Source organism: Natator depressus, chromosome 3 (genome assembly GCF_965152275.1).
Source record: "Natator depressus isolate rNatDep1 chromosome 3, rNatDep2.hap1, whole genome shotgun sequence".
Classification (NCBI taxonomy): domain Eukaryota; kingdom Metazoa; phylum Chordata; order Testudines; family Cheloniidae; genus Natator; species Natator depressus.
This window is the reverse complement of record NC_134236.1, coordinates 201,216,117-201,229,508: the sequence shown is the minus strand read 5'-3', so window position 1 is coordinate 201,229,508 and position 13,392 is coordinate 201,216,117. Positions and strand designations below refer to the sequence as shown.

At 41.6% G+C, this 13,392-nt stretch overlaps 1 protein-coding gene across 1 annotated transcript in view; it reads right to left on the bottom strand.

Annotated features, from left to right (window-relative positions):
• Positions 1 to 1,100: 1,100 nt before the first annotated feature.
• Positions 1,101 to 13,392, bottom strand: part of HAO1 (hydroxyacid oxidase 1) — a 44,293-nt gene continuing 32,001 nt past the window's right edge. Inside the window, exons 4-8 of the mRNA XM_074947182.1 lie at positions 12,931 to 13,106; positions 9,648 to 9,739; positions 4,160 to 4,318; positions 3,872 to 3,941; positions 1,101 to 1,219 (exon numbers count right to left, since the gene is read on the bottom strand). Coding sequence (XP_074803283.1) covers positions 1,149 to 1,219; positions 3,872 to 3,941; positions 4,160 to 4,318; positions 9,648 to 9,739; positions 12,931 to 13,106 — 568 coding nt within the window. The 3' untranslated portion in view covers positions 1,101 to 1,148. The remainder of the gene's footprint in view (positions 1,220 to 3,871; positions 3,942 to 4,159; positions 4,319 to 9,647; positions 9,740 to 12,930; positions 13,107 to 13,392) is intronic.

The window sequence follows — 13,392 nt, the reverse complement described above, 5'->3', positions numbered from 1 at the left end:
CACCAAAATGAATACTTGTCAGCACTAATATTCCTGAATTAATTATCAATCCAAAAAAACAGAAACGCACATCCAGGCCTTCTTTATACATCATCAATGGAAATAAAAGGACACACTCAATTTTACTTACTTTCTTAGCAGTTTACCTATAATCTTTCTGCACCTCAGTTTCCCTATCTGGAGAATAATGGATAGAGACCTTCCTTGTGTGAAATGCTTTAAGATGTGTGGCTGACAATATAAGGTGTCATACTCAGCACTTACTGCATCATTATTATCATTTAGTATTTATACTTCAGGGAAGTTGAATTTGTCCAAGAAATCATCTAAACCAATGTTAATTTTTTTAAAGTAAAAATATAGCAGAGCTCCAGCTGGTGTCAGTCAGCATAGTTCTGTTCAAGTCACTAGGGCTACATGGATTTATACCAGCTGAGGATCTGGCTTATGGTCAGTATTCATATGTTATTATAATTTAAGTGCAAAGAGATTCATGTCAGTTAAGACTGTAAACCTCCAAACTCTGGATTGGCTGTACAATCCCTTGCATCTCAAAAGCCTCCAAGATACTTACCCAGCTCCCAGCCTACGCTGTTTACACACAGTAATGTAGTTGCTAGGGGAAACGATGCCATGTTGATACGAAAAGAATATTTAATCCGGACAATCTGAAGTGTAGTTTCTATAAACAGCGAACAAGAGGTATCCTTTAAACTTTGATATTTTGGTAGTTGTTTGCTATCAAAACGTTTCTGTTTATAGTTTCGTTTTAACATCTAAGCTACTTCCAGACATGCATGTTAAGATCTGAGAAAAGTTCTTCACATCTGTACACATATTGAAAAGTCAGCAGTTTCTGCTTAGCTGGACAAATACAATTGTGTGCACCAGGAGAGAATTAGGGCCCACTCTTTCCATCCTTATTCGCACCAGGGGCCAGATTCTCAAAAGTGCTCAGCTCCTTTTAAGGAGCTAGTGCGGGGTGCTGAGCACTTAGGAAAACCTGGTCCATGTACGTCTTTCAGAAGTAGACCTCTATAAACCAATAGGGCTACTCTCCTAAGTAAGGGTTTCATGATGAGGCCCAAACAGAACAATCTGGCCACAGTGAATAGGGTGGCTTTATCCAGAGCCACACTTTTATTGTGCTAAATCTTGGAAACTGCAGATGAAGTTCTTCGTACCAATGTCGTGTCAATCCCTTTCACGCTCTGGCATCCTGGGAGATAAATTACATACATATAATATGAATATACTTAGAAGAATAATCAGCATTATTCAGGAACTGGTCTTCCAGCAAAAGATGACCCTTGACTGTTGAGAGGATAGTCTTGTGATTAAGGCATAGGTATAGAACTCAAGTCATAGGGTCTTCACCAAATGTCCTGTGTGACCTTGGGCATGTCACTTTCAGAGTTTAATTCTGGAAGGGACCACTATGATGATGCAATCTGACTACCTTACATAACACAGGTTAGAGAATATCATCTATGATTCCCGCACATTGAGCCATATAATTTGTAATTGAGCTCGAGTTACCTTTTAGAAAAACACCCAATCTTGATTTACAGATGCCTAATGATGAAGAATGTACCACATCCCTGGTGTTGTGTGCTAACTGGTAATTAGCAACACTGAAAAATTTATTATTTAGTCTCACTTACTCTCTCTGTGCCTCAGCACTCCATCTGTAAAAGAGGGATAATTATACTTCTTTTCCTGGTATTGTCTATGTAAATTGCAAATTTTTTAGGACAGGGACTCTTATTCTAGATCTCTGCAGTGCCCAGCACATGGGTCCTTTTCTCTCTGGTCCCTAGGCACTACTGTAATAAACATAATAAATAATAATAGATGGAACTATTCAGGATGGAGACTGTTTTGCTATATGAATGTGCAGCACCAAGGGCAATGAGTCTTGGCTGGGGTGTCTAGATACTACTGTAATACACAGAACTGTGTAAAGTTTACAGCTCAGTGCAGACTTGTTAACTTTTATAGTTTGGTGGATAGGACAGTGGGCTGGGACTCAGGAGACATAGGTTCAATTCCAGGCTCCCGCCGCTGGCCTGCTGGGTGACCTTGAGTAAGGCACATCCTGCCCCGTGCCTCAGTTTCCTCATGCATAAAAATGGGGATAATGATACTAGTCTCCTTGGTAAAGCACTTTGACACCTACAGATGAAAAGAGCTAGATACTGAACCATTTTTATTACCTGCACTCAAGTGTAGGACTGGAAGGGACCTCAATAGGTCGGCTAGTCCAGTCCCCTGCACTTAAGGCAGGACTACGTAATAACTAGACCATTCCTGACAGGTGTTTACCTAATGTCCTCTTAAAAACCTCCAGTGATGGAGATTCCACAACCGCCGTACGCAATTTATTCCAGTGCTTAACCACCCTGACAGTTAGGAAGTTTTTCCTAATGTCCAATCTAAGCCCCCCTTGCTGCAATTTAAGCCCATTGCTTCTCATGTAGCCTCAAAGGTTAACAAGAACAAGTTTTCTCCCTCCTCCTTGTACCAACCTTTTATATACTTGAAAATTGTTATTGTGTCCCCACTCCGTCTTCACTTTCCAGACTAAACAAACCCAATTTTTTCAATTTTCCCTCAGAGGTGATGTTTTCTAGACCTTTAATCATTTTTGTTGCTCGTCTCTGGACTTTCTCCAGTTTGTCCTCATCTTTCCTGAAATATGGTGCCCAGAACTGGACATAATACTCCAGCTGAGGCCTAATCAACATGGAGTAGAGCGGAAGAATTAATTCTCGTGTCTTGCTTACAACACTCCTGCTAATACATCCCAGAATGATGTTTGCTTTTTTTTGCAACAGTGTTACACTGTTCACTCATATTTAGCTTGTGATCCACCATAGCCCCCAGATTCCTTTCTGCAGTCAGTTCCCATTTTGTATGTGTCCAATTGATTGTTCCTTCCTGAGTGGAGTACTTTGCATTTGTCCTCATTGAATTTCTCCCTGTTTACTTCAGACCATTTCTCTAGTTTGTCCAGATCATCTTGAATGTCAATCCTACCCTCCAAAGCACTTGCAACCCCTCCCAGCTTGGTATCGTCAGCAAACTTTATAAGTGTACTCTCTATGCCATTATCTAAATCAATTATGAAGCTATTGAACAGAACTCGTCCTAGGACTGATCCCTGTGGGACCCCACTCGTTATGCCCTTCCAGCTTGACTGTGAACCATTGATAACTACTCTCTGGGAACAGTTTTCCAACCAGTTATGCATGCACCTTATACTAGTTCCACCTAGGCTGTATTTCCCTAGTTTGTTTATGAGGTCATGCAAGACAGTATCAAAAAAGCCTTACTGAAATCAAGATATATCACAATTACTGCTTACCCCCTATCCACAGGTTTGTTACCCTGTCAAGGAAAGCTATTAGGTTGGTTTGATGGGATTTGTTCTTGACAAATCCATGCTGATTGTTACTTATCACCTTATTATCTTCAAGGTGTTTGCAAATTCATTGCTTGATTATTTGCTCCATTATCTTTCCGGATGCTGAAGTTAAGCTGACTAGTCTGTAATTCCCTGGGTTGTACTTATTCCCCTTTTTATAGATGGGCACTATATTTGCCCTCTTTAATCTAGCCAGTGCTGCTAAAAACAGCCGTGAAGACATGGTGCCACTGACTCCCAGCACAGGTTACCTACCTGACTGGGTACCCAAGCGGGCTTGTACAGCCTGCACTGAAGACCACGCTGCCACATCTTCACAGCAATTTTAGCCTCACTAGCTAGATTAAATCGAGCACAGGTTGGCCTATCTGAGCTGAAAATAATACTTTCAATTACAGCATCCAGAGAAGGATTGCGACTATGGAAAGGAAGCTGGTGTCTCACCAGAAAGTGCCATTGCTAGCTGGAATTCTTCCTTCAGCATCTGGAGAACTTCTTTTGCTCCTTCTTCACCCTAATAGATTGGAAGACAATACATTGTACTACAGCATATACACGCACCAGGGGGCTGAATTAAGGTTTCATGGACAATCTTAATTCTGGCATTTCATAAATTTCATGTGCTTGAGTTTGAACCCATAACAGTCCCTAGTCATATTTTTTGAATGTTAATGCATGTCTAAAAGGCTAGTCTAATAGTCAAAATTTGGACTGCAGCCTTTGATGAATTACCTGATAAACCAACCCCCAGATGATAGGTCTTCCAATGAACACTGCCTTGGCACCAAGAGCCAATGCCTTGAGAACATCTGTGCCTTTTCTCACTCCACCATCCAGGAACACCTCTGCCTTCCCTTCCACAGCCTCAACAATTTCCGGCAAGACATCAATCTAGGAAAGCAAGAACAGGACAGTAACAATTCAGTCACATGTGACACTACTGAATTTTTAAGCGAACTGCCACATGTAGGAACCAGTCTTTAATGAAGATAAGCATGAATTTTGTGCGTAATGTACGTGCACAAATAATGCAGTTGTGTGTACAAATATGGACGTGACTAATCATACTAGTAGGCAGAGGTTAGTAATAATCCAGTGCAGTGCTAGGGGATACTTTGTTGAAGGTGCTGTCTTTCTCATTACACATAAAAGCAAGGTCCTGGTTAGGACTGTATGTGCCTTTCATAATGAAATCTAGAACCAGATTAAACTCATTTTTCTCTTAGCACAGTGCAGTATGGGGATTTACCAAGTCCAGTGACCAGTCACGATGAACCTGATCCACCAGACCTGAAGAAGAGCTCTGTGCAAGCTCAAAAGGTTGTCTCTCTCACCAGCAGAAGATGGTCCAATGAAAGATGTTACGTCCCCCACCTTATCTCTCTAATTGTGCTAGAAGGCATACATAAAGATCCTGTTTTACATGCACAATCACAATGGCTACATACGCAAGTTTCCTGTGCATGATATCATTTGTGTGTGTTATGGCCCATCAGAGATCGGGATCCCATTGTGCCAGGCTCTGTACGTACACATAGCAAGAGACAGCACTTGCCCTGAAGAATTTACTGTTAAAGTTGGTAGAAAATTTTCCATCAAAGGATTTTTTCCAGTGAAAATGGCTTTTTCAGTGAACATATTTTTGTGATCAATTTTCCATTTTTGTGAGGAAAATGTCGGCATTGTTTGACAACCAAAACACTTTCAGTATTTCAACTAAAATCTGAAAAACAATTTTAAAAAACGGTTTTGTGTAATTTTTTTTTGGGGGGGGTGGGGGGTATAATTCACTTTCCAACCAACTCACTGTCCAGCCAACTTAATATCAAACTAACCACGGGAAAGGATGGAAGAAAGAAAGGGGGATTATTCCTATTTTACAAACAGGGAACTGAGGCAGAGACAGATTAAATATCTTGCCCATGGTCACGCAAGATGCCTTGAGTCGCAGACTAGTACCTTAACTACAGGACCACCCTTCCTGTCATGCCTAACTTTTTACTATCTCAGCAAAGCAGGAGAGACATTCGATTAGAAGCAAAGTGCTAAAGAGGCTGAAAATATCATGCTCTAGGAAAGCAAGCAGGGATCCAAATTATCCCTTTTCAAACAGGGATGTAATTCCTTTCCCTTTTAAAGGATCAAAACATCTCCCTCTTTCTACATCCAAGCAAACTGCACCACCATACAAGTGCTGTAATTACTAAAGTACAATGTTTTAATTATGGTTTGCATCAATTTCCTCAATGTGTAATTAGATATTAGGAAATGTTAACCAGTTTGGGTTCAACTCACATTTCAAAAACCCATTCAAATTAAAGCATGTGATTATGATGCAGAAACAGAAACACTTTATGATCTGGTACAAATATATAATATGAAAAATGTAATATAAAATATACCCCATTGTTGCAATATGAAATCCAGTGAACAGACCAAACATTCAAAATACATAACTTAACGGTTTCTTCTCCTCCAAGCTAACTTATTACAAGCAAATAATTTGTAACAAATACATTTTTCAATTCAATTTTTCCTCTATTTCAGTTGGCAAAATGTCAAAATTCTTGAATTTCTTTATTATTCAAAATCATTTGTTAATTTCCTCATGAATTGTTCATTTCAGAATAGCTCTCACATACAGTGTAAAATTTTCAGAAATGCCCAAGTGACTTAGGAGTCTAAGTCCCATTTTCAGAAGTGAGTAAGCAGATTTTCAGATGTGCCTCATTTTGTGGGTGCTCAGCGTCAGCCACCTAAAAAGAGATCCTCATTTTCAGAAAGGGCTGAGCACTTGCCCTCTGAAAATCAGGCCTTTTTTGGTGTCTTAAATTGGGTACCTGAAAATTGAGGCTACCAAAAATCACTGGACATGTTTAAAACCTTGGTCTAGGTCACTTTTGAAAATGGTACTTTGACTTAAAAGTCTATGAGGCACTCTTGAAGATTTTAGTGATAGTTCACTGCAAATCCTCTTTTACATTTACACTTCAGAATCCATGCAGCATTGGTTAGTAAACACAAGTCACATGGTAATGGTTAGTTCCCCAGTTGTGGTTCTTAAGTGCTGCCTGACACCATGCAAATTTGGAATTTTACAATCAAGTATATCATTTGACATTTGCTGTCTGCAAACATTCAAGGTGGTAAAGCCAGACCAAGTGAATGTTTGCAGAAAGCAAATATTAAAAAGTCATGATCACAGTTAAATTTCATTTTGAATGCAAACAAATGTTCATGTAAATGCTTTCCCATTGTTGACTCCAATCTAATTTCATAAGTTAGCTGGAAGGGACAAGTACTAAATTCTGCTCATGTGACTTATCGCAAAGCATCTTCTTCTCTCCCTATAGGGGTAAGTTTCCTACTGTGATGTCATGGGAGAGCCACACTAGTATTTAGAGAACATCTGAGAATGGAAAGACCTGAGAGTAGAATTTTGACCCCTACCTTACATTTAAAAACTGAGCCAAGTTGCCAGCTGACATATCCACATTCTCCCAGGGTGAGAGTATCACTGCATGGCTGTCTTCCCCCAATCCTCCTCCTCCCTCCCCACCATCATCAGTAGTCCTTGGTCTGCCTGAGACACATGGCCAAGCTAGGGCCAATCAGAGGCTGACTCCTTGCTTTCTGTAACATTTAGGAAACATGTGTGATCATAACTGGAATAGAGAGCTAAGATCATTTTTCTTCTGGAAACTAGCAAAAGGTCATTTGTGTAACACCAGCAGGATCTAGGGAGGAGGGTTAATGGTGGAAATTGGCAGGCCCCCCCTGAGAGGAAGGAAGAAAGGAAGGAAGAGCTTGGAGGGTTCTAAGGGAAGGAAGGGATGTTCTAACACTAATACTGGACATTTTTCATTCAAAATGTTTTTCAGTGAAAAACAGCTTGTGCTTCAGAACGGAGAACTATTATGAAAACATTTTTATCAAGCTTTCCAGTTTTTTATCAAAAGCAACAATTTCCCCAATTACTCTTCTCTGCCACTGAATGCAAAAGCATGACTGATTACTAGCTGCATGGTTATTCACCCCAGGTAAACATCTTTTCTTTTTTACTCTACTCACTATCTTTTCAAAGTTACAGAGCAGCAAAAGGAAAAATGAAACACGAAGGGTTAGTCTACATTAGAAGTGCTACGTTGGCACAGCTGCACCTCTGTAGCATGTCTGGTGAAGACACTCTGTGCAGACAGGAGAGGGCTCTCCCGTTGGCATAATAAATACACCTCCGTGAGAGGCGGTAGCTATGTCGGCAGGAGAAGCTCTCCCATTGACATAGCGCTGTCCACACTAGCACTTAAGTAGGCGTAACTACGTCACTGAAGGGGGTGGCTTATTCACACCCCTGAGTGATGTAAGTTACACTGAAGTAAGTGGTAGTGTAGACCTGGCTTCAACGACTCTGTAAGGTTTCCAAAGTTGGAGAAGTAGTGAAAAGTCAGTGTCAGACTTTGCAATTTTCATTTCTCCTTTTGCTGCTTCATAGCTTGCCAGTAGGTTTTGAAAAGTTATAGTGTATCAAAAGGAAAAGACGGGGGGGGGGGGACATGTCTGGACATGCTTCAATTTATTGCACTAGGTGGTAAAAAGGAGGGGTGGGGAGGAAACTGGATACAAATACTAAGAATTTCTAAATTTTTAAAATTCAGAAAACTTTGAAATAACTTTCCATATATTTTGGGGGGTGAAGGTGAACAAGTTTTGTTGTATTGATCCAATCCTGCACAACAACTTTGAACTTTTTTGTTAATTCCTTTTCCCATTTTCATCCAGTTCTATTAAGACTCCTGGATTCCTGTAAGACTCTTGATTTTGGGCAACCTCTCCCACCCACCTGAATCTCCTGCTTTTCACACAGTCTCTCAGAAATCTCAAGCGGCAAGGAGCCAGAGAGAGGGTGAATGGGGGAAAACGGTAGAGAAACTCAAAGGGGAGGAAAGCTAGGTGTGGTGAGCAGGAGACCTTTGATAGATTTGATAGATCCCATTCTCACTTACACACATGCGGAGTGTAACTCAGAGCTGAGCTTGGGTCTGTACATGCCATGGGTAGAATACGTCCGTTTGTTCCCGTTTCCTGTCATAGCTGATTTCAGATTCACCCTAAATTAATGCCAACATATGAATGCTTATACAATTATGGAAAATGGAATATTGTATTGATTTGGGAATATCAGTTAAAATGGAAAATGAGGGTCTTCTAGAACTAGAACTAGAATTGTAGGAAGGTTTATTCAAATAAGGAAATGTGTATTCAAATCTGCACATTAGAATATTGCCTAATTAGCATAAAATCCCCAGAATTCCAGGCCTCCTTCCTTAACTGGTATGATTAGGAGAAGGTAACAGTACAGAAGTTGCTGGGCCCTACCATTCTTATTGTAAGTGGAAGACCACCAAAGACTGGGGGCTCATGGACATCAGCGGGAACAGAGACAGATGGGAGTGGAAAGGAGTTCACTAAGGCTCAACCCCCAAACAAATGCAGACCTTATGCTTACTGTAAAATGGAGATATCGGAGTTAATTCAGCTATAGCTGGCTTGTCACCCTGGCTAATCCAGCCAACAAATTCTTTAGATGTCACCTCTGGCCTCCTGATATATTATTTATTCCACATTCCACTGAGTTGTATTGCCAACAGGTAACATGAGGTAAGACATTGTTTCAACGTGTCAGAAGACACGGACCCACTTGCGCCTCCTAGTGCAGTTAAAGTTTTGAATTATCCATGGCATGCCAAGCATCAAGGACTACTTTTCTCCTTTTATTGGGCTCTTAAATGAGCTAACCTGAAACCACTCCTTTGGATTGCTTTCCTGAGCCCTGCAGCCAGGGCAGGCTGCCCAGGTTCCCAGAGGCAACAGCCCACATGTTAATCCTTCTGTGGCTTTTGGTTTGATTTCTTAGAAGAAAGAAATCCACAGGCTGCCCTCACACAGACCAGTAAAAGGCTACGAGTGCCTACATGCACGTTGTGAAATTCTAAGGGGCCTTGAAAGAAACAGCCCATTGGAGCTTAAAAAATATAGCACTCATTTACATGTTTCCTCTCCAGTAACCACATGTGCAACTTAAAAGGGGCAGGGCGGGAGCAGGGGACACAGAGAGAGAGAGAGAGAGAGAGAGAACAAGTTAGCAAGCAGCTGTAGATGCAATTAAAGTTACTAAACAGATTCTCAAGTGCCATTCCTAAGTGGTTTCACCAATACTCACAGTTGCTGGCACACCATCCAGTTGGCGCGCACCATGGTTTGACACCAGGATCCCATTTACACCGTGCTTCACAGCTTCTCTAGCATCATCAGCTGGAAGAAACAAAAGTCAGCCCTTCAGACAGTGCAGTTTATTAGGGCTGTCCATGTAGAAATGACAGCATCTGTAAAAATATTCTGTTAATAAGAATTTACCCAGGGCTCTAGCTTCTAATAGCTGGGCCTTGTACCAGCCTGTGGACAGCTATGTCCATAAATTGTGGCCTGACCAGAATTAAAGTTAGCATTTGTATCACCTGGAACATTGGAGGAGATAAGTAGCTCTGAGTGGGCAGTTATTGATCTCTTCTGGTGGCTGGCATGTACTTTCATCACACTGATCTGCAATTCATCATCAGTAAGACAATCCTGCTGCGGTGAGTTTTACTGTAGTCTGAAATTATTAATATCATTACAGTGTGTAATCACTTCACTAGGTTCAGTTGGCTTTTGATTGATTACAGAAGCTTCAGAAAGAAACAAAAAAAAGTCCCATTCTCACTTACACACATGCGGAGTGTAACTCAGAGCTGAGCTTGGGTCTGTACATGCCATGGGTAGAATACGTCCGTTTGTTCCTGTTTCCTGTCATAGCTGATTTCAGATTCACCCTAAATTAATGCCAACATATGAATGCTTATACAATTATGGAAAATGGAATATTGTATTGATTTGGGAATATCAGTTAAAATGGAAAATGAGGGTCTTCTAGAACTTAGACAGAGGGAAGATGGTCTAATGGTTAGGGCCCTAATCTAAGACTTAGGATTCCAGTCTTTGCTCTGGCTCAGACTGAGTGACCTTGGTCAAGTCACTCAGGCGTTTTTGAAAATATGACCCTAAATGACTAAGCCTTCTAAGTGCCTATGTCATTTTTGAAAATGGGATTTAGGAGCCTAAGTCTCATCAGAAGTCAATAGGACTGAGTACCTAAGTGACACAGGCACTTAGGTGTCTAAGTCACATAAATACTTCTGAACATTTTACCCAACGCTTCTTTGTGCCTCGGTCTCCCTATCTGTACAATGGGGATAATAGCACTTCCCTACCCCACAAGGCTGTTGTGAGGATAAATATATTAAAGACTGTGAAGTGCTCAGTTCCTATGGCCCTGGGGGCCATTATAAGTACTATAGATAGAATTAGACTGAGTTTGACATATTAAAGTAGGTAAACATGTAAAACTATTTATAGTACTTATATGGTGCCCGCTACCATAGTATCTGAGCGTGCGCATGCGCGCACACACACACACACACACACACACAAAAATCTTTTAACGGGATCTCAAAGTCCTTTCCACATGCTAATTATGTCCCGCAAATATTACTGTTCACCTTTTATAGATGGGTTAACCATATGAGTGGTCAAACAACTTACTCAAACACCAAGACAGGGGCTGAGTCAGGAACTGAAGCCAAGTATCCTGACTCCAAGTGCACGGGACAATGACCCTTCCCTGATGCATGTAAATGAGCTGTAAGAATCTCTGATATTAGGCAGAACTGTGTTGCAATAATACATGGGGTACAGGATATGCACAAAGCAATACAAACTTGATTTCCACACAGAACAACCCTCTGTGTGTGTGTACAGCACCTAGCACAACGGGATTCTACCCCATGAATAAAGAAAAGGAGGACTTGTGGCACCTTAGAGACTAACCAATTTATTTGAGCATGAGCTTTCGTGAGCTACAGCTCACGTAGCTCACGAAAGCTTATGCTCAAATAAATTGGTTAGTCTCTAAGGTGCCACAAGTACTCCTTTTCTTTTTGCGAATACAGACTAACACGGCTGCTACTCTGAATACCCCATGAATGACGTTCCTAAGTGCCACTGCAATAGTTAATAACTCAAAGCCAACTTTTGGCTGTCCAGTCTGCAGTGCAGTACATGAAGACGGCTGAGGTGAAGGGTCCCATACACATCACTGATTTGTTTGCAGGTGGTGATGGTCTCTCAGGGAGGCAGTGTGATTTAGAGCACCCGGGACAGCACTCGGAATAGGGAAATACAAATGCAAAGTCCTGGCTCTGCGCCTAGCTTGCCATGAGACCTTGGGCTAGCCACGTCTCCATACTTGATTCAATTACTTACACTGGTGTTAATTAGGAGTTACTACAATGAGGTCAGCAGAGTTACGGTGATCGGAAACCTGCGGAAGCAAAAGCACAACCCAGCCCTCTTCATCTCATTGAGGTGGTGATAACACTTACCTACCTTGCAAGAGTAATGTGAGGAGTAGTTACCTAAGGTCCTGGTTCTGACGTCACTGACACTGGTCTAATTCCATTGGTTTCCAGGGAGCTACACCCACTTTACACCAGCATAGGTGAGATCAGAATTAGGTCCACAAAATTCTATACCATGTAAATGCTTAATAGTACTGGTGAGATGATCTTTAACTGTGCAAGGAGGCGAGTCCTGGTTCTAATTCTCTGCCATTACCCATGTTACACCTCTGTAACTGCACTGACATCAGAAGCCCATAAAAACCATGCTTCGCTGGTTTGTGCGATGCAGAAGCAGGATATAATTTTTGTTAGCTTGCACTCTCCTAGGGCCCAATCATTGAAGGCGATGAGCATCTCTTGGCCAGGTGATCAAAGACCTCCGACAATGCCTTCAGTGCCTACTACAAAACCCAAATCTTTGCCCTGGCCTTCCCACAACTGGAAAAATAATGACGCCCAGTCCCTGCTGACCAGAAGGAAGAGACAGAGCAATATAAAATCTATGTGTATGCTTCATAACATTGGGAGAGACTCCCATAGCACAATGAGGCATGCCGTAGAATAGTTTACATGAGAAAGAAAGGCAGAGAAAATGCCCTTCAACTCCCATTGAACTCGGTCAACACGGAAAGAAAGTTAGCACTTCCCAAGCCAGCCCCCAGTTAGGAAGAAGAAGCCATTTGTTTCAGCTGGTTTTTTAAGGCTTCAGTTGGGCAACTCCTCCCTATTCAGCAGATCATTGAAGCATGCATGTAATCCCCATTAAAATCCATGAGATTTCAGCATATGCTTAAAGTTACAGTGGCCTATGTTATAAGAATATTTTTTAAAAGATAAAGGAAAATCATGCACACTCTATATCTATTCTATGAACACATTCTTGCCATTTAATTCTACAGAAAAATCTGTGCCAATAAAGTAACATAAAAGTGTTTCTTTCTATCAGCGGTTGATTTAAATAAAGGAAGCCTCACGAGAACCTGTTGCTGAACCTTCACCGCTACAAACCTCGGAGAATTCCTTTAGCGACTATCGGCAGAGATGTCAGTCCTCTGAGCCATGTAATATCCTCCCACTTGATGGACGGATCAATTGCTTGGGCTACATAAACAGCCAGTCCGCTATTTTCACCGTAGCCTTTCTCGGAGGAAAATGCCAAATCGTTGGTGCCGAAATTTTTCATTCTAACATTACACAGAGACAAAAGAAAATGACACTGAAAAAAACACATTTAAAAACCCACATTCGCCCTGCAATGAGTTCCATGCCAGCAGATCCCTTCACTGGTACAGATCTTGTGGCAGGATCGGGGCTCATATTGCACAGTGTGATGGGGCCGGTCACCTCCCGTGAGTGCCTCCTATCCTCCTCTCTCTCTAGCTGCGTCACTTGCAGTGACCACCTGTTGGGCTGTTAACTTCTCAAGCAGGTTTTCAGTGACTCAGCCCTCCGGCCGAGTCACACACTGTC